This window comes from Coniophora puteana (assembly GCF_000271625.1).
Source record: "Coniophora puteana RWD-64-598 SS2 unplaced genomic scaffold CONPUscaffold_10, whole genome shotgun sequence".
Classification (NCBI taxonomy): domain Eukaryota; kingdom Fungi; phylum Basidiomycota; class Agaricomycetes; order Boletales; family Coniophoraceae; genus Coniophora; species Coniophora puteana.
Genome location: NW_006913062.1, coordinates 848331 through 874757, shown reverse-complemented (window position 1 = coordinate 874757; position 26427 = coordinate 848331). Strand labels below are relative to the sequence as shown.

Here is a 26427-nt window from a genome sequence, read left to right as displayed (position 1 = left end):
ATTTTTATTGACATTGACAAAACAAACGGATGCTGACCAAGTTCTGAAACCCAAGGACGATAAAAGCGTCGCAGGACAGACATCGAATATTTCGTCCAGATTTTTTTGAGATTGTCAATGAAGTTGCGTCATCGTCTTTCACCTGCATTTGCTTCAAGACTTCCGATACGACTGCAAAAGCCTACGGCGAAAGCGGAAAGGTAATCGTAAGCCACGTGCAAATTGATGAAAACCCAGCATGCATGCACCCACCTTATCGTCCTTGACGAATTGATTGGCGCTCCACTGGTATTGCCTCAGCTCAGCCTTTGAGAGACCTGGACACTGATGCCCGCAAACCCCAGCAGAGTCCAAACAACCATCCGTCTTATACCGCCTTTCCACCTTGTTGCATCTCCTGCAGCAGAACCGTGCAGTGAGCCTGTCGAGCGGATGCAACCGCTTGGTGCTCGCGGATCTCCATTCCTGCTGATATCCGAGTGAGCGCAACAGCGTGCTCCGGACGGAGTCGGTCCACTTCGAGACGTCGTTCTTGATCAGCTCGGCGATAAGCCCAGAGGTCTTGAGGTCGTTCGCCAAAGACTCCTTAGTATTAGTTTTTTCTTGCATCGCTTTGATCACAGGAAGTCTTCTAAATTCGCAGAGCGAGGGAAGCACCTGGCCGCGAGCCGATTTCAGGCGTTCATAGTGATGCGTAATGTCTTCTCGGCGAATTCTGTAATTACTTTCGTATTCTCGCCGTTCCCGTGCCTCGGAGATGCGAAGCAATTCGGCTTCCAATTCGAGGCGAATGCTTTCGATATCTGTAGCAACGAACATTAATAATTTCGATGAACCAAGGGAAGCAACATGACGCACCATAGACAGTAAGCTTCTCGAGCACTCGCTCTTTCTGCCTTCTCAGCCTGATATAGCTTTGGCATGAGGTCACATCTTTCGACTTCCAGCCTTCGCGCTCAGAGAATGCGAGGATACTTGACCGAGGTAAGTCTTCTTGCGTTGTTTTAGAAGGTATAACTCACAATCTATCGTTTCGAACCTTGACAGCGGCGTGGGTCTTTTCGTACTCCAGGCGCCACTGAAGGATGAGCCTCGCGTGCTGTTTGCTGGTTACTTAAAGCTTTTCTGTCTCTACAACTTTCTGTCTTACAGTTTGTATCTTTTTCTGTATCTTCACCCTTCTGAAAACGCTCTAGTTAACTCGCATGATTGTCTAAGTAAGCATAAACTCTGCATACTCACCTGCTTCAATTCCTCAGACACACTTTCAGCTCCCAGTGCAGCAGCTTCCTTCTCGTATTTGTCGCGGTCAGCTCGTAATGCCCACGTCATTACAGTGCCAAACTGGACGTCGCTGTAGGGACTTAGGTTCACGGCAATAGTGTCTAATCATAAGTGAGAATGAGCAGTAATCCAGAAGAATCGGCTCGCTTACCAAAACATCGGGGATCTTCCGCTCTCCTAACCCATGTATCACCTTGATGTCCTACTTCTACCATTAATGATCTGGGGTAGAAATTATTTACGATACTAAGCAAGAGCGAAGGGAGCCACATACTTGTACCGATTTCGACAGCTGTCCTGAGGGTGATTGAATAAACGTAGAAAGTGACTCTGAGTAGCGATAGCGCACGTTTCTACAGAGGCGTACTCTCAAGGCGAACGACGCATACATATGGTCGGTGTGCTTCTCACAGACCTACGAACACGGTCAGACATGGTTATCCTCCTGGAAGACGAACCAAAGAACGAACTCACCTCGCATGCGCCCGCGTCATATACGTACGCAGCGTAAGATGCTTCCGTGAAATTCTCCGTGGGATCGGGCAAAGCCCTAGGAAGACAGGTCGCCCTCACGCGCTTCCAGATGAACTCCGTCGAAGGGTTGCTGACGAGCGTGTTGCATAGAAACTTGGAACATCTGGCGACAGCAAGTACATCCCGAGGTGAGTTCGTAAGTAGAAGGACCTCCGCCAGAAGCTCCAGGGGCAAGCTGATCAAAGAGGATGGAAGGACGGCAATGGCAGACGCAGACAAGGTGGCAGATGTACTGGAAACAGATTGCTCATCGGTCCTCGCCCTCTTGCGAGCGCGATTCTCGGTTTGAGAGATGTCGTCGGCAGTTTCAGAAGTATGAGGTGTAGATTCAGCAGCAGGCGAAGGTGCAGGTGAAGTCATCTCCATATCGCAGACGTTGAAACAGGCAAACGAACAACTTCAAGGGACGCGACCCAACATTTGGCAGATTTCCAAATCCGTCAAAGCCCCTAAACTTCACCGCACGTTTGACGCTGAGGCGCCTAAACGCTAAACTGCACGTGTCACCACTCTTCACGCAACGCATATGCCTCCCCTCCCCATAGCATGGAGTAACGAGACCAGCGAGCTCGTCGGCGCAGTGCAGCGGCGGCTCACCGACATAAACGATTTCCAAATTCCGCGTCTGAAGGACTGTCGAGGCCCGCTCAGTTTACACCAGAACCTTGCCACTGAGCTCAGGGAGGACACAGAGCTACTTGCGCGTCAGATCGAGGTGCGTACATGCCATGCAAAGCCTGTCCTAGTTCACTGAATAACTGTGGCATTTCGCTCTGGCTACAGGAACTTGAGCTACTTGTGGGAGATCAGAATGAGGATAGGACACGGAGAGAGCTCGGCAAGCTCGTCACAGAGTTTCAGCAGTCACTTGCGAGGTTCGTCCTGCAGCATGCATGCATCAAATATACGCTTACTCCGCTTTAATAGCTTGAAGAAGGAGACGAGGTCTGCGCTTCTCACCTCGAAGCGCGCCATTGACTCTCAAAGCCGGTCGCAACGCGAGGAGCTCCTCCGCTCGACCGCCGTGCAGACGAAGCAGCCCACGAACGGAAAAGTCACGTATGTCTTTCCTCCTTTGTCAACCTAATAGCTTTCCCCCCTTATATTTTTATTGACTTCTATCTACAGTGAAGACATTCTCATGAAAGCCAACGACGACGTCACCGCCGCGCTCCAGCGCACAATGGGCCTCATGCAGAAAGAGCTTGAGCGCTCCGTCCTCTCCACCCAGCTCCTTGAGTCCTCTACCTCCTCGCTCCGCTCAACATCCTCCACGCACGACATCCTCAGCGGCCTCATGGGCACCTCGAAGCAGCTCATCACCGCCCTTGAGCGCACGGATTGGTTAGACCGCGTCATCATCCTCGCCGCGCTCGCGTTCTTCTTCCTTGTCGTTTTGTTCATACTCAAGCAGCGTATTTTGGACCGCGGGATACGGATCGCGTTTTGGTGGACGCGGTTTTTGCCTAGTGCATCGCCACGAGGTGCTCCGGCAGATATGGTGATGGATACGATGGAGAAAGGGAGCGCGGTGCTTGCTAGTTCGATAGTGGCTGCTTCGCATGCGGCTTCGGCAACTCTGGCCAGCGCAGTGAGCTCTGCCGCGAGTGCTTCATCTGTTATCGCTGGTAGCGACGCCGAACCTTCGGACACTCTGTTGGAGGGGATTGGTGATGAGCCAGTACAGACTACTGTACCAGTAGTCGAGCATGTAGTAGAGGAGACTCATGATGAGCTATGAATGCATGCTTTGGAGCATTCCACGAATAGTGCATGGAACAGTGGAAGAAGTTGTGTCTTTTATTAACAACGAATTAGTAGTGTCTAATGTACAAGTGAAAATTGAATGATAAGCGAGGCAAATTGATGATAACAGTGATAGCAGTGAGACAAAGTAAATATTATGGGGGGAAAAGGAGAAAAATTAAACCAAGAAAATGGCACCCCATCGCATGACATCGACTATTGCAGAAACACAAGACCTCCCACCTTTCCAACCTCATGCCAAATTTTCGTAGTTACGCAGCTCAATCCGAATCAACTGGAATGAGACACCTATCTCCCTCCCACGCCCATTCACCTTTCGTCGCCTCTTTGAGAAGCACAACCTCCTGCGGCTCCTCAAGGTCAATGTTTTCGTCTCTGGCGGCCAAACAAAAATCCCTAAAGAGATACACCGAATTATCAGTCATTTGACCCTCAGTGATCCATGACGCCATGGTGATGGGAAATCTGTCATCGGGTCACAAGTATAAATTCAGTCAGTTAGCTCTCAGCTGTACACGAGGATAACATGGAGGAGAGGGTGGAGGAAAGAGTCGTAAGGAACGTGAACGCACCCATCCCACTTGACAAGCCACTTGAATCCTGCCTGCCCGCAGCGCCTGCGCCCAATGATGCGTTCCATGAAGAACTCTTGGGCGGCTGGAGACAGCTGGCATTTGGGCCGCCCGCACGACTCCGTACGATTGCGCAATGAAATACGTCTGGCCGCTGTGCATTATAGATTGTGCTAGGGTCAGTATCAAATTCGCGCAAGGGATGAAGGCAAGGAGCAAACGTACGTTCCAGTCTAGTATAATAGTAAAAATGCGCTCATTAGTATATCCATCGAGAGGCGAGAAAAGGAGAGAACATACGTGCACGGAGGACAAATGAACAACACACCCTCCGCCAACCTCGGGTCGCCCGCCGAGATGCCCACGCAGACGAAGTGATACCATACATCGCAGCTGCCGGTAGCTCAGTTCGTATTCGCGTGCATGGTGATGAACGGGCCGCTTGTTAAGCAGACACTCACTTGTCACACTGGATCAGCTGCACATAAAATCCGCCTCAAAAAAGAAATTAGGGCGAGTAAAAGTCAATGCACGCACCTGGCGGGAAAACCCATCCAATTCTCCATAATCCTCTATCGGGGGCCACTCGTACCCGTCCACCGTACCCTCGCTCTTCATCCTCTCTGTACTCACGGTGCTTGGGCCAGCGTTATTTGAGCCCTCGCTCTTGCGCGGTCTTCCTCTCGGCCTTGGTGGCGGAATAACGGTATTCGTCTCAGGCTCGGCCTTCACCCGCATCGCCGCGCTCGCTCCCTTCTTCGTTTTGGCTGCCTTCTCTTTATTATGCCTCCCAAGCCCCGTCAGCGATCGCTGTAGCTGGCCGGGCAACGTTGCGTGCTCCTCGCCCTCCGTTTGCTCGCCTTGCTGCTGCTGCACCCTCAGCCTCTCCAGTTCTGCCTGCTTCTCTCGTGCGATGGTTTCCGGTTTCTTCGGCCGTCCACGCTTACGCTTTTGCGTCGGTGGCGGCGCGCTCGCGCTTTCCTCCAACACCGGCATATGCGTGTGCGCATGCCCTTGCCCCGTCCCGGGCGCGCGTTTCTTCTTCAGCGGTGGCGCGCTCGCGCTCTCCTCCTGCATATGCGTGTGCGCATGCCCTTTTACTGGCCCACGCTTCCTCTTCAACCGGGGTGCGCTCGCGCTCTCCTCCTGTCTGCGCCCGCCACCGAGCTTGATTGTGTTTGCAGTTGAAGCGGACATGGAAGTGGGGAGCACCTCTGCCTTGCGCTTCGCACCCTGCCCCTCGCCCTTCCCGGCCATCGTGAGGCGAAATAAGTGCTGGAGCGACCGGTCCTTCTCAGGCATTTCTAAAATCTCATCCAGCGTCGGGTCAGGTATCGGCGAAGCCTCTTGAGCTTCAGGAGGCTCAGAGGAGTCAACTACTTCTGCTGGGCGCTTCCTAGGCCTGAGAGAAGTGCTGGGCCGCGGTGGGGGGATGACAGAGGTGGGGCGGCGAGGTAGGGCACGTTCGCTGATATCGTTATAGTCGTCATCGTCATCCTCCTCCTCGTGGTCCCCGGCGCGCACACCCAACTTCTTTCTCCGGGATTTTCTTTTGAACTTGGGGGTCACTATCACCACATCTTCCTCGTCTGAAGTCGGCGGCGAGGGCTTCTCGGTGGCCATGGACTCGTCTTCGTCTTCATCTGATGATGAGAGGGCGGTGAGTGGAGACGACAGTGGCAAAGTATCTATCGCGAGGCGGGGCGTTTGGGGAGGCGCTATCGGGGAGCTGTGGGCGGACGCGCCTCCCATCAGCGCAAGAATGACGTCGGCTTCTTCCTGGTCCCTGTCCGTCGAGGTCGACTCTGGAGGGCTATCGAGCATTGCATTATCCATGGCATCGTCAGAACTCTGTACCTCGGCGTCGGACGAAGGCGGGTTCACAACGGGTTCAGTTTTCTTTTCCTGCGTGGTTTCAGGAGCTTGGGGTGATGGCGTCTTCACATTATGCTCAGGTGTTTGTCCTTGTGCCCCGAGTTCTGGCTGTGGACTCTCCACAACATCTTCCGGTGCGGGGCTCTCTGCAATATCAGGTCGTTCAGTTTCTGTAACATGGTCGGACATTTCTTGTGTCTCCAAGCGACATTCAGCTCCTTGTGCTTCCACGATAGGTTTGACGGCCGGTGCTTCCACTACAAGCTCAATGGCTAGTGGCTCCATCACGGCCGATTCAAATTCCTTTGCTTCCGCAACAGGTTCCAAATCCTGTGCCTCCATAGTATATTCGAATTCTTGTACTTTCTCAGCAGGCTCGCTTTCTTGAGGCTCCGGAGTGGTTGTAGGATCTGACGTATCCATGACTGGCTCAGAGCCTTGTGTCTTCGGGCCAGCTTCACGTTCTTGCAATTCCAGGGCGAGCACTGGATCCGATGCATCTGCAACCGGCTCAGAATGTCGTTCCTCCACAACGTTCTCAGGTTCATGCGGCAAGTCTGAATCAATATGTTGATCTGGGAGCGAAGGCGTTTCTGAATATCTAGGCGGTACTGACGATGCTGAAACACGACGTGGATCCGGTGACGTTGTAGGCGGCGGCGAAGGCAAGGGCGGAGTAGATGGCACATGTGCAAGCGGAGGTGGCAACACTGACGCAGATTCTCGCTGGTTCCAAGGGTCGAGGACCACGGCGCCTGCTACGGAGTCTCCCAGGACGCTGCGTCGTAGAGCGCGCATGGTATCATCGGGGGAGGCAGAGCGCTCAGTGACAATCTTATACGGGGCAAGGTCCAAGTCGGATCCTGGGGGGTAAGAAGGGGTGTTCTCTCGAGCTACGTTACGTTTTAGTGAATTAAAAAAAACTAACACGATATGGAGCAGACTTACAAGAATCCTGAGAGGCATAGTCCTGTGGCTCGTTACCTATGCCTAAAGTTGAAAGCTTATGACATATTTCTAAGACAATCAGACTGACGGTTGTGTGACCAATTGACTGGAGTAAGGCTCTTTGAAGGTTGCCTTTGACCAGACGCGTCGACGGACATGAAAGTCGAATGCATGCATGACGCTAAGGGAGATAAGAAGGCCACATCTAGTCAAAGGGGCCGAGCAGAGCTCACCATCCCATGTTGTCATGTCCGAGTTTCTGCGAGAGTGGTCATGCTGAAAGGGTTCTTCAGTTGAGCGCCTATTGCCAGAAGTTTTCCTCTCAAGTTCCTCGATGTTCATAACAGACGCCCACAGAGGATCAGGATTCGTGGTGGCAGACTCGCGGCGCGGGGCTGAGGCAGCGGGTGCTTATCGCGAAGTTAGGCTGCGTGGAATGATAGTTCGCCGGGTGGCATGGAACATACCGATCTCATTTGGGGTTTCCTGGATAGTCACAACGTGATCAAGCTTTTCCTGGACACCCACAAGCTGTTCGCGGATAGCCTCGGTGCTCCTCTCGCTAGCATCCCTTGCATCTTTCACAGCATCCTTTGTTTCTGTAACTGCGTCTTGCAGACTCTGTATTTTTGTATAAGTATCTGCGGTGGCATTTTGTGCTTCCTTCATGAGGCCCTCCAGGTTGAGCAGGCGCTCATCGGAAGCGATACGCGCGGCTTGGAGGTCGTCGTGGAGGTCTTTGATCCTTTCGAGGAGGAGGGAATAGTCTGGTTGCAGGGGCAGCTGGGCGTAAGGTGCAGCAGCGAAGAACATGCCACCGGGATACCCAAGTGGGTAACAAGGGACCTGGTGGCCGCATGGGGGCGCCTGGGACGGGTGGTGCACTGGGGGAGGGCCAAGCTGGGGAGAGGCGGCGTGCTCAGGGGGAGGACCTGCGCCGTAGGGATGCCAGTGAGGATTCTGGGCCATGGAACGCGACCAGCTCTGGTCGATGCCAGATGTCACGCCGCGCTCCTTTCTTTCACGCGACGCGCGCCTTTGACCCTGGGGTAATCCCAACATACAAACATACAAACATACAAACATGACCAATACCTTAGACGCCCGCCCAGATCGGATTCTCGCATGTTCTAGTACAGGCTGACCAACACACGTCCACAGCTATACACTCCTCCTAGCTCTCTCCTCCATACCACCACCATCTCGTTCTCTTTAGGCATCTTGCCGCGTTCACGCATTATTGAATGTCCCACCGGGTCCCGAGTGACTTCCCTCTCCTCAGCGGCCCGCCACCCCCTCCGCGGACATCGCAGACAGAAGACACCTGCCGTAAGTGCAACAAGGAGTTCAGCATCCTCTTCACGAGATCACGCAAGTGCAATCACTGTGGTATGTGCGCATATACCACCCCTTTTCTCTAGTGGGTACATACGCTAACCCTCACACAGGTTACAACTACTGCTCGTCATGCTCGGACTACTCGGCGCTCATGCCCCGCCTCGGGCAAGCCTCGGGTTATGACTCTGTCCATGTATGCGCATACTGCATTGAGCTCCTTCAAAGTGCGTACAGTTGAGATTCTTTGTGCTATCATGGTTGAGCTGATGCGATAAGCTGCGCTTCAGTAACAGCGTCCGGCAGGTCTCAGCTAAAGGCCCTTCCTATGGCTAAGCTGCGCCACTATTGCGAGGCGTACAATATCAAACCTCGCGGAGCTGTTGAGAAGCAAGACTTTGTGGATGCCGCCATTGCTGCACGGGTGCGTAAAGAGTTCTTTGTTTGCTGGATACTTTCCAACCTTGTCCGCTTGGGCAGACAAGTCGGGGATGTCTTAAGCCCGACAATGAGGTATGTAACGCCACCCATGCCCCAACACATGTTTGATCCCAATTGAATCCAGGATTACTATCGCAAGCACCGGGTTCCCAAGCATGGCTCTAGTCGTCAACCTCGTAGTTTCTTCAGCAGGGTGTCAGATCGCATGCAAGACGCTGCGAACAACATTGCCTCAGCCGCCACGACTCCGTTCCCTCCTCGCGTATCTTCACCCCCGCCAAGGCCACAAACCCAATACACGCGGTTTGACCCTCAGTCTGGTTCTTTCGCTCGCCCCGATCTCGATCCACGGCGACCTCAACAAGGCACACCTAGACAACAGCAATACCGCCCGCATACAGCCTCTGGCCGCGCGTCCTATGCCGCCTCCTCCCAGTCCCGCTTCTCGCCACCTCCCCGTCCGACATCAGCTGCAGGCATCCGCACTCCCGCCAGTCCATCGGTCTCGCGCAGCCCATCGACGAACCTGAACGTCCCACCCCCGCAGCGCGCCCGCGCGACCTCGACGCCTTCTGCGCCTCCTCGCCCGCGTCAGTCACCGCAGCCGACGCCCACACTTGACCAACTGCTTGACACGCCCACGGAGCGCATCGCCGCGCTCTCTATCCACACGCTCAAGGCGATCCTCTTTGACAACCACGTGAACGCGCGGCTCATACTCGAGAAGGGCGACCTCGTCGCTAAAGTGACAACACTGGTCGAGGACGAGCGGCGCGAACGGGCACGACGCGCACGTGAGCTCGAGGAGGAGGAGGAACGAGAACGCGCTATGCGAGAGATAGCGGAGAACGAAGAGCGCGAGCGGATGGCGGCGGCGACAGCCCATCAGCGCCGGCGGGAGCAGGAGAGGTCGAGGGAGAGGCGGAGGATGATGCAGCAGGCGACGGTTGTGGAGGTGCGCGACGACCCGGATGCGATCGTGGACGGCGCGGAGTCGATACGCACGTGGAACTCGGACGAAGAGGACGAGGATGAGGAGCTAACACCAGAGATGCGGACTGTGCCGCTGCCACCTCCGCTCGTACCGTCGAAAGGGCCGCCTCTACCGCCGAAAGGGCCACCTGTTTCTACAAGGATGCCGATGGCGGCTGCGGAGCGGTCGGGGCTGTGCGTTATATGCCAGGACGAGGAGGCGAATATTGCGATCGTGGACTGTGGGTACGTGTGCTCCCGTTACTGGCCCTCACCCGATCTTCTTACCGTCCGTCTGTTTGTCCATGCAGGCATCTCGCCATGTGCAGAAACTGTTCCAGCCTCGTCATGCAGTCATCGCGCGAGTGCCCGCTCTGCCGCACAAGGATCGTCACCGAGCAGCGCCTGCTGCGTATCTTCAAGACCTAGATGCACGATGTGATCGTTCTACAGGTAATAATGGACGCGTTCGTTTGGAATTTTCCTTTGGGTCTTGACGGTGCTCGGGCAAGGATGGTTACATACAGATTCCTGCCGCGGGGATGCTTTGCATTAATGACGCGCTCGTACTAATTTATGGACACGCACCTTGCTATGTTGGCCATTGTACGTTACCTCACATTCATCGGAATTTATATTTTGCACAATTACTACTCACTTTGAGCTCGTGTCCAGCTCAGAGTCCTCCATGTGGATTTCGATGCGTTTAGCCTGATCGTTTGTCTCAACTGAGCAAACGGAGTTTGCATGTAGATCCCCGTCAACCCTGGACCGCAGCGAAGGCCGCCTAATGACATAATCGATCCTGAAATGACATGAGCAATCTTCTGCTTCTTGTCACATTTCTTCCCGTCACCCCACCCTGAACCAAACGTATAAATAAGCCCGCCTCGCCTCGCAGTTTTCTTCCCTCACTCCATTAGACTCTTCCACTGCGCCGCTCGCCCCCTCACAGCACTCTCCCCTTCCCTCGTCGCGGAGTGGGCTGGGGGAGCTGCACCCTCGCGAGCACACGTCCTTTACGAGTCGTCCGTTTGCCTTTTCTTTCATGTGCTTGACACGTCTATCCGCCAGCTGCACAACGCTCTATCGGCACCGGGTCCTGCCTGCATAGGCTGACCACACCAGGCCATGGTAACCAGAGGAACAAGACAGCAACGATTAACGTTGTTGGTTCCGAGTCTCGTTAAGCTTTTCGGCGCTGTTCGCTTCGCAGACACCAAGTTCTTGGTAGGAACTACCGTCTGGCGATCGTTCACTCTTGTCCTCCGGAACCTGGCCTTTTCCCCTGGGAGCTCTGATCCCAACTCACTACTAAGGTGATGTCGGGCATCTTCAGGAATCGAGATGGAGCGTTAGAGCGGGCAATCTGACATTAAGTCAGATTGTGTGCAAACGTATCCCGCGACTCCGGCACTGGGGGGCTGGTGTACGAGGGGTGGCGGCTGGTGGTGGCGTGTTGGGCTCTCTAGATGTGCAGTGAGCTTCTCGTTGTGACCTTTGGGTGAGGCGGGAGTTTGTGTTGCAATACCTCTTGAGGGTATTCAACGTCTCGGACGGCTCTTGAGTCTGTTTGAATTTTTGGGACCTTCTCGGTTCGTCCGAGTTTTCGAACTTGTCTTCCCGTACTGTACTATGCCTTGCCTAGCGTCGTATGTGATACAATGCCGATCAAATGTTTTTTTTTTCATTGACATGAACGATGTCATGACGTTTCCTCGGTAACATAATTTCAACATTTGTTCGACCAGTGCTTTCTGATCGGAAGTGGGTGCTAGTGGGTGCAAGGCCGATCCTCAGTCTAGGTTTCCCACGCTTCTTGCACTTTATCGTCAGGCACCATAACATCCTCAAGATGAAGTCCGTCTAACCCACTGTTGCGTGACCACCTCCGCGCGCTGATATGATCGAAGTTGAACCGTATGTGCTCACTGAGCGCCACTGCTGCCAGACTGTTGTATGCACCCAAAAGCACTGCACAAACGATCTTGGACACTCCGGGGCTGGGAAAAACGAGTGGATTTCTGGCTCATGGCATGGAGATGGCAAGCTTTGGTCTAGGTGTCCAGCTCGGCTTGAGCTGTTCCTTCTTCACCGTCGCAGTACACCACGGATGATAGTGGCAAGACCGGCGGAAGAACGACTTGTCATCGCTCCCCATGACTCGAAGGATGTCGAAACCTCTGAAGCCTCATGGTTTCCTTCTATTCCTCAGGCACGGAAGGCGCAGTGGAGATTCCATTCCATTCCCCGTCGACTCTGGCACTCGCAGTGATACTATAATGCATGTATTGGCATGCAGTCCCCTGCTTCTCGTCACATTCCTTCCAAGCTATTCACGTCACTCAGCCCAAATGTATAAATACCTCCTCCTCGTCTTGCCTCTGTTCTTTCCTCACCCCACCAGACTCCCCCACTGCGCCGCTCGCTCCTCACAGCGCTCTCCCCCGGAGAGCCGCACCCTCGCGAGCACACGTCCTTCACGGGTCGTCCGTCCATCCTTTTCTTGCTCGATGCACCTATCTGCCAGCTGCGCATACACCCTATCGGCACCGGGTCCTGCCTTCATGGGCTGGCCTGCGGCGGCAGCAATGGCGCTGCCGAAGACGGTCTGGTAAAGACCCGCGGCCACGGGGCTCCAGAGGGGCTTGGTCTGCTAGTTCCGCTTCTGCAACAGCTATTGTTTGGTTCGCTGTAAATGCTGCTAATGCCAGTGATCCTTGGGTTGTTCTACTAGTTCATGGTTCTGCTGCTCGATTTTGTCCTCCCGAAGTTGGCCTTTCCCCCGGCTGTCTTGCCGCGTACGAGAAGTGCGGTCATGGCGGGTCTGAAGCTAGATGGCTGGGTTGCCTACCCTAGTTTGTTAGGGTGGTCAGGGCACCCATAGTTAAGCCTGCGCTTGTAGGGGTTGGGTGTACGAGGAGTGTTGCAGTCGGCGGTGGTGCGTTGGGCTTCTTAGAAGCGCCGTGGGTTCTCATCTTCGGATGAGAGCTTGTGTATGGGTGCCTCTTTGGAGGTAGCCAGCTCATGGACGACTCTTTGAGTCTGTTGGAATTTTTGGAACACCATTCTCGGTTCGTCCGGGATTTCGTTATCCCTCGCTGTTTAAATTTGCTACGTACGCCTCTGGACATAGTTGCTCCAGCTTTGTGAACAATTGATGAATCCCCGGGGCCGTCTTGTGTGTCGGCTGAAAATGTTTCACGAAGTCGTGTTGTTTTAGCAAACCACATACGGCAGGGAACTTTCTGTGCCATTTACAGCTGACACGGTAACGATCGCGGGCTCGCCGCCCTCGGTAGATTCAGAGCTTTCGAGTCATATGCGCGGCAATGTACTAGAAGGAGGTACTGATACTTGACGTAATCAGTGGAAAAGCGGTTTACCAATACCCGTATATTCAAAACAATTCAAAACATCTGAGGAATTATAAATCGAGCTCACTCCGCTTCTCTTTTCTTTCCCTTCATCATCCCCACCACACTCTTCCTCTGCGCCGCTCGCTCCCTACTGCACTTCGAGTTCTCTCGTAGCTGCATCCTTTCGTGCGCGCATGAAGGTTTGCAGCCAATGCTGACAGGTGCTGACGCATCGCCCGCGCTTCCATAGAGGAAAATCGGCAATGACGCTCGCGCCGCCTGCGCATCTCTAGAGGCAATATGGCAATGAAGCTCAGCACGTCGTACATGCGTCTATAGAGGCATTGATACGGCAAGAAGCCCTTTGCGTCACTGAACGTCATTGATGATACAATGTCTCTGCAGGGAAGGGAGCTTAGTGTGACACGCAAAGCTTTCGCTTGTTTTGCAGTCTGACCTGTTGTCGACTTCTTCGTTAAGGGGGAGAGCTCGTGTTACTCCGTTGCTGTCGTGAACTTTCAAGCATGGATGGGATTTTTGGAATCTGGTTCTCGGTTCGTCCGGGTGTTCGTGATTTAGTATCTTATGAAGTAGATCGTGCAATAAACGTGTATTCAGTTCTGTTTGGCCTTTGCGCTCTTCAAAATATCGGTTCTCGTTCTGTACCAAAGTAAGGGTGTGTCGAAGCGCAATTTCTCACGTTGTGGATTGACACGCCCTTGTGCGGTCGTGTTTTGGGCTCAGTTAGAAAAGGACCACGCAAGGACCGCGCTAGAAGTTGCATCCGCACCTCCACCTTCAATATACTGCTCTCAGATTCCACTACCCAGCATCGTATCTAGCAGGTACAACGTGAAAAAAGTGGCTGTGGCCAGCCGATATCTTGAAAATATCAGTCCCAAGGGCCGCTCCCCTTGAAGTTCTGAGACCGAAAGAAGCGGAAATGTCAATGTTCGGGAACTGTGAGGGATATGGGTGGATAGAGCGCTATCTTGTACAAACTTCGAGCCGGCCTACCAAAGCGGCGCTCCTCTCAAAACTGCCATTTCCAAGGAAAACGTCCTAGACAGCTGGCTAACTAAGGGGGATCCTGCGCCGGGTCTTTCTCGAGATCAATTAGCTCTCTTGCACCTAGATCTGTTGCCATACCGGATAACCACGTCTGCAATGCCATCTCACCAGGCCACATCAAAAACATAATATGCACTGTCCAGGCCAACCTCCTGGATCGAGTTCCCATGCAAGCTTGAAGATCAGGGTGACCATTGCGACCGGAGCATCGGCGTCGTACGCAATGATCGATCGAGTTTGACATTGAAACATTTAGAAGCGAAGTGTATACGTACGTAAATCAAGGTCCGATCTCGAGAAGATGTGTTACTGTTGATTTGGACGATGCTAAAAAGTGGTAAAAAGAATCCAAACAGGCAGGCAGGCAAGGGCCGCAAGGTAGAAGACTAACTATACAGTAGGTGGTCAATGGTGGTTTTGGGGGAAACAGCTAAGGAGTGCATTACATTTTCGTCGGGTATATGAAGTAACAATGGAAAGCGACGACGGCGATTCAGCGATGAAGCTAAGCGTGTTTGTACAGTATATTGATTGTCAAAGAATCAGTGGAGAATTATGCACGACAACACGCTTGGGTGTAATGTCAATGAACACAGCGAGTGTTGACGTTGCAAGCACAAGCACAACGAGCAAGATGAAGAAAATGAAGAAAATGTAAATATAGTCAAGACTCTTTGTTCTGAATCTGACAAGCTCAGAGCTCAGAAAACCCAGCACTCACACCCGCCCCTCATCAGGCGGCGGCGCACTAATCTCCACATGCCCCTTCTCATTGACCACCGCCCCGTCCGTGCTCGCACCCACCTCGGCCGCCGCGTTCGCCTGCACCTCCTCGGCCGCGAGCCCGAGCCGGTCCTGCGGGAACCACACGATCCGCTGCGGACGCGAGATGGCCGGGTGCGCGAAGCCGTAGTCGACGGCGCCCGTGTGCGGGTCCACGAACGCGCGCCGGCTGCCGGTCGAGTCCGCGCTGGGGCGGGTGATCGCCTCCTGCGACGAGCCGGCCGCGGTGCCCTTGGTGGGTCCCTCCTTGTCGGCGATGACGGGAGAGCTGGGCAGCGACGAGGGACCGGCGCCGTCGGCGTCGTTCTCCGCGTGAGCCTGGGCAGCGGCCTGCTTCTCGGAGAGGGAGGCAGTGTCGGTGAGCTCGGGAGCGCGGTAGCAGCGGTCGGCGATGGAGAGCGGGAGGAAGTGGCGGAGCGGGCCGTACGACTGGTTGATCATAGCGTGGAACATCGCCTGAATGATACGCGATTAGTAACAGACCTTGACTTCGACAAAGTCAGTGAACTTACAGTGAATGCGATAAGAACAACCATGAGCGCGCCCTCAGGGACCGCAGCGGGCTTTTTGTTGCTGTTCTGTGCCAAGAAGAACAGTGCGCAAAGGCACAGCTGTTGGATGTACAGGCCGACGAACATATGTTGAATCGCCTTGGGGAAGAAGAGACCACCGGTATCACTCTCAGGGGATTGAGTGTACTGGTACAAGAAGAGGTACTTGTACAATAGATAAAACATGAAGAACATCGCGCACGAGAGACCGTTGATGATAGGAGCAATGATGGAATAGGCCAATGCTACAAGAACCAGGTCAGCAAGAAAACGGATGGTGGAGCTATGTTAACGTACTGATCACAACCAGCAGGGTGATGCCAGGGAAGAGTGTCCCCCAGGCAACCGAGCGACGACCGTACTTGATGTTGTACACTGAGCGGGGAGTGCTGCCAAGAATGAACAACTTGACGTAGTACAGAACGAGCTGCACAATCGCCAAAAAGCCGCCAGCAACACCCGACAATCCTTGGAGGAGTATGTAGCTGTAGAAAGTCGTTAGGCTATGCGGATATACGTGATAAGGCAGGATACATACGTCAGGAAGAAGATAGAAGCCCCGGGTAGATGCTGGGCCAGAAGGGCGGGAATAGATGTTGGGTTCGAGAGAAGTCCGGGGAGAGCACTGATGATACCCGAGGACAGGGTCACGATCAAGAACGAGTGCTTTGTATAACGTCAGTGGATAGTCAAAAATGGAAGATTGGGCCAAAGACACTTACGATAACCTGGAAAATGAAGAAGCGCGTCATCAAGCTAAGCTCGAGCCCAGTCCGGGTCGGAATGCCTTCGAACTTGGCAAGAAGGCGCAGGATAATAGGGAGCAACATCATCAAGACTGCGAGCAGGACCGGGGGAAGGATACCCTGGATAATTCCGAGAACTTCGGGGGGGATCTTGCAAAGCCACGCGAGCCAGTATGCTTTCTGGCAGAGTCCCTTGATGTTCGAGACGATACCAACGAAGGCGACTATACGACATCATGAGTTTATACGAGAGACTGATTAAAAAACCTGTGTACGGACCAGGGAAAGCCCAAAGAATAATCAATCCAGCAGTGACACCATAGCTGATAAGCATCCGGATCCGGCGCTCGTACGGGTTGAGACCAAGGTTGCTCCAGATAACGTCCTCAGGCGACACCTCGAGGAACTTGTCGGTCATGCGGTACGGGTCATGGTGGTTCAGCGACGCCGCCGCCATGTGCGCCGCCAGCTGGTGATTGAACGTGATAAACGCCGAGTTCAGCGGCGGGTACGTCTGGTCCGGGCGGTCCTCGGCATCGATGCGGCCGTCGCCGTTGGTGTCTTCAGGCATAGGGAGATTCTCATGCCCAATCGTGTCGCGGCCCTTCTGGAGGAGCTCGTTGCACGTGCGGATCTCCTCGCGACACCATTCGATCGTGTCGACGCTCTGACCCATGCACGGCAAGGAGAACGGCATCGGGCCGACGGGCAGGCGGTGTGTCGGGCGCTTGTTATCTGGAACAAGCTTCTCTGCGAGAGTGACGTCACGCTCGGCGTCAACGAGGCCCTGCTGCGATACCGCCTCCCCAGACTTTTCTGTCTTCTTGGCCTCCTTGGCCTTTAGCTTGGCAGCGGTGAGGATTAGACTGGTCTCCGCAGATTCGAGCTTGCTGGTTGCGCTGAGACGGCGGTCATAGATGCTCGGGAGGTCCTTGAGGTCACTGGATAGGCGATGAGCATGGTTGATCGATTATTCTCACGAACGAAATGGAGGTGGCGCTGGAGCACAATTTACGCGAGCATTGATGGCGCCCAATAATGACGTAACGCGCAATCCGAGCGCCCACGAGATAAGATGAGACAGAAGACAGAAGGAATGCTCACCGGTTCAACCAGACTCGTTTGACACCTCCTGGCAGAGCCGAGTACATCTTGAGGAGCGCGCCCTCAGACAAGAATCTCGCAGGAATTCCGGTTACAAGAACGGTGTTGGCCTGGACGGTCTTGCCGTGCTTCTCGCTTATGAGGTGGAGCTGGCGGACGGTAACGAAGTTTGCCATCTCGCGCTTAATGTTCCAGAATATCCAAACTAGGTAGGAATCGTGTCAGCTCCAAGACACGCAACGAGAAGTTTTCGTCGAACAAGCCACTCACAGGTGAAGATATAGACGAGGACAAGGTGAGCAGCGTAGCGGGGGCTATCGTCAGTTGCGACATTGCCATATGAAAACTGGTTGAGCCCGTCGTTGCCAGGAACGCTTGTGCGCACGGAGGTGATAGGCAGAAGGACAGCCCATGAGATGACCCAGATGGGCAAGAGAATGCGAACCATGAGGCGCAGGAAGCGGACAAAGAAGTAGGCGTCGGTTCCATTGTGTTTCTGGACATCGCGATAGTCTGCGGTGAAGATGTGAATCGGCCAGGTGAACATGCCTGACTTGAAGGGCTTTACACGTTCACTTGACGACAGATCAGCACTAACTTCCAGCTAAAGCACGAGGTGTATGCGCTCACTCTTTGGAGGGGGAGAGGGAGCGGGGTTCGTAGATTTGCTTGAAGTAGGGTCGTAATAGAGTGAAAGCTGCAACCTCGATGGCGAATACGGCACCGTTAAAGACAAGGGCTGTCAAGAACGTCGACGTTGTTGCCGACGACGCGCTTGAGACGTCGGATGACGACCTATGCGGGAGGTAAGTGCGGCTGAACGTATACGTTGTGAGAGGGCGTACATGGTGCGTCAAAGCCAAGGGGCAGGAAAAGGAGCGGACTGGTTCAGGCGACGTCGTTTATGTATGGAGGCTAAAGTTGGGAATGAAGGAAAGTGTTCGGGACGAGAAATTCGAATCGGCCAATTGCATCATGGCCTTTTCCATTTATGGGGCCGGGATCTGATCCCCCTGTCAAGCCTGTCCGCACTTATCCACGAGCCGGCCACGTTCCGCGTTTATTCGGCTCATCTTCGTTCACCTGTCCCCACCTCCCTTCCATCCGATTCAAAACCCATGTCCAGCTTCCATCTCTTCGCCTTCGACGGTTCTCTGTCAAGGTCATGAGCGAAGAAAAATATTCCGAAATGATGGTGTTTCTAATTTTAGATCCACGGCAGGCCTCAATCTACGGGCCCAGCCAAGGTACGCCAGAACCACCACAGGACCTTGCTCGGTGTCTCGCCGTGGCCTATGATAGGTCGTCGACGTCCATGCATGGCTGATAGCAGGTGAGATTGAACTGAAACGTGGCGAATTGCAACGCTGCGTCCGAGTCGGCGTACTCCACGACGCACCCCACACCCAAGACACCGCGCCCCACACGCTGGACGCAGGAGTAGAACGGAAATTGGCATTCTCTTCGCATTAACGGGTGGCGTTTTCTTAGGCGCCTTTGCGTCACTAACTTCTCTCGACGATCCACTTGCCTGTCGATCAGCGCTGTGCAGTTTAGCGCTTGCGGGCAGGTCGTGTGCTCGGCCGTCGTCCGCTCATTTTGGCCACACCGACTTTCGTGATCTTTTTCATGTCGCCCATAACGGCTCCGTGCTCACCCACGAGACACTGTGTGAGTCTGGTCAACCACTGTTGACGTCAATGTCAGGGACAGCTCACCCGATCGAATCCTCCCATCGTGCCCGAGTCTTCGCTTGCAGCATCCTCGTTATCAATGTATGCGACCCTCCTAGCCTTCAAAGTCTAGCTTGCCTCCATTGTGTTTGACATTCTATCCGCCATCACTTATCGCCGTATTCTCACCGCACCATTGTACTTCGCACGTGTTCCTCCGTGCGTACGTCCACTCTTTCTCGTGCCTAAAGTGATGATCAAAACGGGAATAGCTCTTGTCTGCTAACTTCCATTCAAGAACAGCTGATGGGAATATGGATAGCGATGGGCCGCCAACAAACATCGGACACTCGAGTGACCGGACGCTGCCCTGTTTCTCGACCACTGACACGGTCTCCCGGGCACAGCAACAAAGCGGGTCCCGGTGTCCACTGGGCACAGCTGGCTCCCCGCGGGCCCTACTTGGAAGCAAAAACAGCCCATGATCTCCGTTCGCTGGCAGCCTAAAGCGAGTAACCGCTAAGCAGACGACCTTCTCGATGTTGGTGTTCCCTACCTTGATCGTGGAGCAGCTTTCGAGGCTCTGCAGATCTCAGAGCTGGAGTCATTGTTTTTGGCTTCATGCTTACCGCTGCAGACTGGCCGAAAACATCGGACTAGTCTGGAAACGGCGGTCCGCGCCTCCATGATGTCATCGACCAGCTGCGACTCGGCTCAGGCTCACGTAGGCTCGCATTCGTATCACGGTTCGGCTCGAAGCGTGTTTAGGGGATCGTTCCGAGCCTCTGGCCGCATCGACGGTTGCACGCCACGATGCAACAGTGCCCTTTGAAGAACAAGAACGACTCCGAGGAGGTTACGATCAAAATGAATGGCACGCATGCCCCTCGCATGCGTTGACTGTCGTGTGCTATTCATATACCTACTAGGAGTGGTTGTTGCGTTTATTCTTGTTCGGCTAACCTTAGGCTGGGCGAGCTTATAATTTGCTGCGGCGTAGTAAGGGCTCCTAGGGGCAATTTATATCGCGAGTGCGAGGCTTTTACGGTTGTAGAATGCCCAGTTCATTGCTTAGGAGTTCAACAAGGGATGAGGACATTTTAGAGTGTGATAAGTTTTGCCAGAAATAATGTACAAGTACAAGGTCGCTCGGGCTTCGTTCTTCTATCGCCGACCTCAGGATTTTGTCTTACTGAACGAAGTCGAGTCCCATTAAATCTCGCGTTCTTTCAAGAGTGGCTGAACCCTTTCTGTCTCCAGACTTGCTGCATCGGTCGGGTGCTGGTGCTGGTAGGGCCGTCGCGATACGGACATGGACCGAGCGAAACTTGTACCTGATGAGCACAATCCCATCGTGGTATAGGCTGTAAACTCAAGCTGTTTCGTTATCAAGATACGGCAAAATCTATCCTCCGTCGCAGCCTCTCCGTGAAACCCGCGCTGTAGTCTCTAGGCTGCGGATTTGTTCTATTTTATGTGGCCTGCAATATGGACGACGCCTGTGGTGAGGGTGAAATAGACGGCTTGAAGCATTTGACTGCACAACGCACATGCTTGCTAAGTATGACGAATGATTGCGACGATATAAAATATGACTCGACGAACGTGTCACCTCTTCTATCACAGACTATAATACGTGGCATGATCCGCTACTAACCATTAGTGTCAACCTATTTTAGTTCCGTGCCATTGCATTGAGTTACCGATAAAACATAACTCGTTGGCAATGGCTACGTCTTCAGGAACATTCCCCCCGTTTCGATACGCCGGTCGCATGTTAGAAGTGCGACGACACGTTCATGCAGACTTATCGCATTGTTAAGAGTTGCCATGGCTCTTCGGTCGTTGAATTGATACGACAATTCGTGCTATACATTTTTTGAACTTCAAGCAGAGTGGTCAAGAGAAGCCAAGGGCTTTTTGAGGCCTTCGATATCTTAGTGAACTTAGAACGGATAAAACTCCGAGAATACTAGTGGTTGGTTTACTACTTTCTCGAGCGGCGTTGTGGCAAGAGTCGGATAGATTCATTTTCAGAATTGACAATATTATACTATTATACTCTCAAGGATTATCAACGTATACCTTAAGTAGTCCTGAAATCATTAGGCAGTAAGCTTACCCACCAGTTTTCAAGACACACGCTAATCTCCGGAAGGCCATACATCAGACAAGCTTCTGGTAGGGATTTCCTCGACCCCGTGACGCGATTCCTCGTGAATTGAACACGACGATATGTAGGAAGCTGGTTCTTGTATGTTTTCATGCTTCTTCGACGCACGCTGACCCACATGATGCTCCCACTTCTTCATGACAAGGTTTAATTGTTCTTCCCGCCTCTCCTATTTTCGTTCTTATCTGAACGTACCTGCTTGCCATCGCAGTAATAATCCGCGCCATCCCGGATCGATAACTCGACGTCTGGTCAGATGAATCACAAGCCGCCAAACCTTAAATTAATCGTCCAGACGAGCTATCAATGTCAGGAGTATAGTGTATTTTGCACATGGGTTTTAGTCGAACAAAGCAGGACTAGCGTTTCTTGCTCCACCAATAACGAGGGAAAAACTACAATTCGTTCAGGAAGCTGTGACACGACGTCGCACAATCCAACTGCAATCCAACTACGTGCGGTTGAGTCGAACAATGTATGCGCTTGAAAATTCGCGATATGATTTTTGGACGACCACGGCAAAGCTGAGATTTATCAACAGTGTGATTCCACAGCTAGCACATCAGAGTCACAACGCATCAAAACAAAGATAGCACAGCACGGCCATCATCTGTGAAGCCTTCACGGATTGGGCAGTAATACTCTTTCAAGTGCATTGAACTTATCGACGGACTCTTCAACACAACTCTTTCGTGCAAGAGCTGATTTTTTTGCTGAGGATATAACGTCTAAAAACCCGGCGTTTAAACATACACATGCATAGGAGCAGCCACAGAATTAGTACCGATCAAAGTCCGTCGATACAGCTCAAAGAATACGAACAGAATCAGAAACACCGGAGGTAATCTTATCCCGCGACTAGAACGGCGTGAAATTCGAGGGCAATGCACGTATGTACATGGCCCGCTGCCCATAATACTCAGTATTACGTGCGGGCGCTCATAACGTTGGCGCCTTTGAGCGCTCAGCTTTAACGTCTAGGTGACTTGGATTCCGCCGCGATTTACTTGGGCGCATATTGGATAAACTTCTGGCAGAACCCCTAAGAGCAGGGCGTTAAGTCAACTTCCGCGATGCAGTGGAGCATTCTCCGCGAAGTCCGGCGGCTAAATATATCGGTGCTGCATCCATCATCATGAAGCAGGCTACTGGACCTTCGTTTCGTCCACGGATCACGAGGAACGTAGTCCAAAAGATGAGAACGGTGCTGGCACATGGTGTATGATACTAGTGGAACATTTGCAATTAATTATGAAAAGTGGCTGGCTTTTACATGCTCGCACACGGAGAGACAAAAGTAGGGAAAGCCCCAAGAGAAACAAGTCGCGTCACTTTCGAGCCGTTAAATCCGCTCACGAAGTGTCAGAAACATGCATCAGAGCAGATGGCTGTTGTGCGTATCAAACCTCTCATGTTAGCTGTGTCTGTGGCCTCAGGTGAGGAGTGAACTCAACCAATGAATGCACTATGCAAAGACACGGTTGTTGGACGTTCAGCCAGCCAATAAAGTTCGTGATATCGGCGTCTAGAGAACTGCTGTGATGACATTCACATTCACGCGAAAAGGGTTATAAGCTATGTTCCTCATTTAAAAAGGCTGTAGTAGGGTTCTGAGCAACGAGTTGATGTGCCTCAAAGCACGTGTCGAGAAATTGGGAAAGTCAATTCACAAACATAGGTTGCAACGTGAAGACTTGCCTTCAGCGTGCTGGTTTAAACGCGTAACCACTGCACGCAGAGACATCACGTACCGTTGGTCGAATGGAGAAATACAGAGTCGCGGTCAAAAAATCCCCATGTAGCCCGTCTGGGCGCTTAACACGCATCTGCCACGCCGCACAGCCCATTAATCGTGTTAAAAGGCCTATGTAAAATGAGTCATCTCTTCACAAATTTTGAGCAGACATGGGCTGCCTACACACAGGTTGTGTACACGCGTCTAGTATGCTGTGGCGATGACGATATCTTTCAGCCTTCGTAGCGGCGCATCACAGTTATCTAAAAATGCTGAGGGCTCCCTATGAGAAAAAACGAAGTCATGGGACGTCAAAATGGCGGTGTCAACCAAGACCTAAGCTCTCTTCTGGATCCGCACGATTCAAACCTAGTCACCGCTTCGAGCCAAAAGGAAATGGGTTGGACGGCGAGACCCGACCAACACAGCAGTAGCTGTCCCTGGATCCGATGACTTGGTAAAAATAAGGTCCCGGAAAAAATCTTATTGGAAGTAAAGTAAAATGGAAGACCAGGTGAAGAGAAAATGCAGGACAATGACGGAGATCTCGAGAAGAAAGAAGGCCGCGACACGATAATTATTAGGCTCCGCAGACAACCAGTCGCGGTGACTACGAGCCGCTGCGTTGCTCTTGTTTTTTGGGGCAAACGTACAAAAGCCTCCGGGTTGCTTATCCGGCTGGAACCGAAGGCGGGTGACGAAATCGCTCGGAGAGGTTTTTCAAATTGCGACGGCGGGCATCCGCAGCGCGCGTGAGTTCCCGACCTCTTTAGACCTCTATCAGCTTGTATGTTTTGTCTCGTGGTGAAGAACGCGCGTTTTTCAAGCGTCTTCTGGGATCCAACGCCGGAGCGCCAGTTTACCGGCGAGACCGACGTCTAGCCGAGACTCGACTTCGACTTCGACTTCGAAGAAAGGGCCATCGGGAACCAGCAGAATTTCGTAATGATTCATGATAGCGGCCATGTTCCGCAATAAGGCCGGCGTGGGCGCGATCTGATTCAACGACGGCGGCGGCGTATGACATCCTAGTGGAATGGATACCTAATGAATAGGAGAGTAATAAATACGACGGTGAACGTGCGGGACTCTCGGCTCCTCCGGCCGAGAGAAGGAACAAAAGGGTAGCAAAAGGGTTAGTAGGATTGATATGGCCGAAATTAATTCTGTGGATACAGGGATACAGGAAACCGGGGGCACCGGGGCCACGAGACATCAATGAGGCGGGCGCCTGTGAGCTGAAGATAGTTGCTGTCCAAGCCAATAGTATTAGGGAACGCTGGGAGCATTTTTAGCTGCGGCGATGTCATGAATCTAGATGGCGCTACTGATGAGAAAACACAAAGTAGAAACAAGAAACAGAGTTGCGGGCAGGATAAGAGGGAAAAGAGGCGCCCCCGAAAACAGGGCGTTGTTTGCTAGGACGTTCTAGGTAGCCATAAATGGAGCGATCTAGGATGGATCGATACGGGGAGAATGAGTGGATTAATATTGGCTTTGATTGGAGACAGGATGGGTTCCTTATTCCCAGAGGTCCCTGCCGTGATGCTACGGAAGGGATTGGACCATTATTACATTCTATTGTACAGCTTAGTATGTTTAGAGGTACAAACGAAAGCAAGGAACGGTAGGAAGGGACAATGGGAGAGAGCGACGTGAGAACGGCGGGTCGACCCTAGCGTGGCGGATGTGTTTGGACACTTCTGGGAATGACAGGGAAGCTTCCACGGCTGCAAATAACAAGGTCCGATTAAGTTTGCCAGGTTGCATATGGCAGCTGCCTTTGTTTGCGCCTGCTTACATGGTGCCGTAAACAGTCAACAAGCTTAACAAACCGTCCAGAACACGACTCCACTGCGCCTCTCTGTTATAAACACCCACCATCCCTTACCCTCTCGCAAATGGTCCTCCCAATCCACCACAACATGTACTCCCATCCCCTCGCGTACAAACGCGCCAGACGCACAGCGACCAACGTCCTCGCAGGCGACTTCGACCCACGCCCAACTCGAGACGTCCTCACTAGCGTCCTCAACATCGGTTCGTATGCTTCAGAAAAGGACGAGGAGGCAAGGAGGCTGCGCAGAGAGGAGAAGAAGAAGGAGAAGGAGAAAAGACGCGAAAAAGTGGCGGCTGACAAGGCTCCCGAGACCGATTCGGCCACCTCCGGCGCACCGCTCCCGCAGGCACCGCAGAACACGACCATGCCCGCCCCACCCCCACGACAGAGTCAGCCCCATTCGTTCTGGCGCTCCTCCAACACCTCCCGCGCGCCTTCCGACCGACCGACCATCCAGATTGCTACACTTCAGCGCCCGCGCTCCGTTACGCCCCCGCCCATGCCGTCCTCACCGCAATCTACCCCTGGGCCCTCGTCCCCTGGCGGCACGTCTCGTACCTCGTCTAAGCGGCCACACACGCCCGACGACGACGAAGATCTTAACTCGTCTTTCATGGCCTCGCTGCTGCCACGGCAGCGAAAGAAGCGATACGCGGCGAGGAAGGGTTGGAAGGGATGGGTGGAAGTGGACGAGGACGAGACCCCAACATCCGATAAGCTGATTAAGCTGGATTCGGTCTCTGTTTTGAAGGAAAGGCGGACACGCAGTGGGAAGAGCTTTGATGCTATCGGTCTTGGCAAGGACACCTGGGTGTAGCCGCCTGCTGGACTGGTACGCCACCTTTCACAGCTGCCTATGCAGCGGTGCAAAAATCCTAATAATGCATGTCGTGACGCAGGTGGGCACCGCCATGCTTCCCGCATCTTATCTCCCGCGTTCTCGCCTTCCATCTTTGATACCTGCCCTATCGTCTCACCGCTCTGGGTCGCAGATATCCGCTGGATTCAACTTCTTCGTACATCTCTCTTCGACCGTTCGCGTTTGTCAGTGTTTATGGTTGCCTTGCTCGCACGTATATAACCTCTGTTTCTCATCTATCTCTCCTCACAATCGGATCTTTGCTTCCTCCTCATCGTCATGCTTTCCGTGGCCAGTTTCTCTGTACCTTTCGTCCTCTCTTGTTCTCTCCCCTCGTACCCAACTCTATCTCGCCCTTATGTTAAGTTTGCTTACGCCAACAGTCGCGCGCGCTTCCTATTGTACGTTGCTCCATGCACAAGTCAGTCATAGAACTACACTAAAAGTACCACTCGAATATCAGTATCATCATGACCAGTCCTAGCTGATCATATTAGTTACCGCTTCTCAACGGTACCAGTGAGAAGGGAAGCCGCCCAAGTTCCACGACACGGCAACATACGGTACCGGTAGCATCAGGAGATATCAACTGTACTGATCGTAAGCGCCACCCCATTGTGATCCAAAAACATCCCCTGGCAACATGGATGCTCCCGCGAACCGCCGCGATGGATACGAACATTTTGAATACGGCTGGCGCCGAGATAGGTTTCCGCGCAAGACCGAGTGGTAAAATTGTGAAAAACCGAGCATTAAAGGCGAATACCATAAGCTACATGTCTATGCTGTGTGCAACCTTCGGCGA

At 53.1% G+C, this 26427-nt stretch overlaps 6 protein-coding genes across 6 annotated transcripts; 3 read left to right on the top strand and 3 right to left on the bottom strand.

Moving 5' to 3' along the window:
* Nucleotides 1-69: 69 nt before the first annotated feature.
* CONPUDRAFT_108240 (uncharacterized protein) lies at nt 70-2184 on the bottom strand (the record flags this gene model as incomplete). Its single annotated transcript, XM_007773235.1, has 10 exons — nt 70-181; nt 253-803; nt 859-974; nt 1023-1099; nt 1151-1192; nt 1243-1385; nt 1436-1506; nt 1559-1581; nt 1634-1699; nt 1759-2184. Coding segments are annotated over 10 exons (1626 nt in total), but the record flags the coding sequence as incomplete, so codon positions are not given.
* Nucleotides 2185-2341: 157 nt separating this feature from the next.
* CONPUDRAFT_145631 (Sec20-domain-containing protein) lies at nt 2342-3581 on the top strand (the record flags this gene model as incomplete). The annotated part of the gene is made up of 4 exons (XM_007773234.1): nt 2342-2533; nt 2602-2693; nt 2746-2877; nt 2947-3581. The coding sequence occupies 4 exons, from the start codon at nt 2345-2347 to the stop codon at nt 3557-3559; spliced, it is 1026 nt and encodes a 341-aa protein (XP_007771424.1). The 3' UTR covers nt 3560-3581.
* A 20-nt stretch (nt 3582-3601) lies between these two features.
* Nucleotides 3602-7870, bottom strand: CONPUDRAFT_138676 (uncharacterized protein). Its single transcript, XM_007773233.1, has 10 exons — nt 7448-7870; nt 7214-7390; nt 7069-7161; nt 6981-7016; nt 4695-6925; nt 4619-4635; nt 4458-4550; nt 4383-4390; nt 4158-4311; nt 3602-4050 (listed from the first exon to the last, which is right to left on the bottom strand). Exons 1-10 carry the CDS (start codon nt 7791-7793, stop codon nt 3846-3848), a joined length of 3360 nt encoding a protein of 1119 aa, XP_007771423.1. The 5' UTR covers nt 7794-7870; the 3' UTR covers nt 3602-3845.
* Nucleotides 7871-8185: 315 nt separating this feature from the next.
* Nucleotides 8186-10371, top strand: CONPUDRAFT_83807 (uncharacterized protein). Its single transcript, XM_007773232.1, has 6 exons — nt 8186-8369; nt 8429-8542; nt 8606-8739; nt 8796-8828; nt 8881-9974; nt 10040-10371. The coding sequence occupies exons 1-6, from the start codon at nt 8225-8227 to the stop codon at nt 10155-10157; spliced, it is 1638 nt and encodes a 545-aa protein (XP_007771422.1). The 5' UTR covers nt 8186-8224; the 3' UTR covers nt 10158-10371.
* Nucleotides 10372-14432: 4061 nt separating this feature from the next.
* CONPUDRAFT_167396 (DUF221-domain-containing protein) lies at nt 14433-18415 on the bottom strand (the record flags this gene model as incomplete). Its single annotated transcript, XM_007773231.1, has 10 exons — nt 14433-15397; nt 15454-15737; nt 15790-15977; nt 16031-16158; nt 16215-16462; nt 16518-17179; nt 17343-17547; nt 17613-17917; nt 17973-18137; nt 18375-18415. 10 exons carry the CDS (start codon nt 18413-18415, stop codon nt 14876-14878), a joined length of 2748 nt encoding a protein of 915 aa, XP_007771421.1. The 3' UTR covers nt 14433-14875.
* A 6388-nt stretch (nt 18416-24803) lies between these two features.
* On the top strand, nt 24804-26103 carry CONPUDRAFT_83804 (uncharacterized protein). The gene is made up of 2 exons (XM_007773230.1): nt 24804-25595; nt 25663-26103. The coding sequence occupies exon 1, from the start codon at nt 24849-24851 to the stop codon at nt 25578-25580; it is 732 nt and encodes a 243-aa protein (XP_007771420.1). The 5' UTR covers nt 24804-24848; the 3' UTR covers nt 25581-25595; nt 25663-26103.
* Nucleotides 26104-26427: the final 324 nt, after the last annotated feature.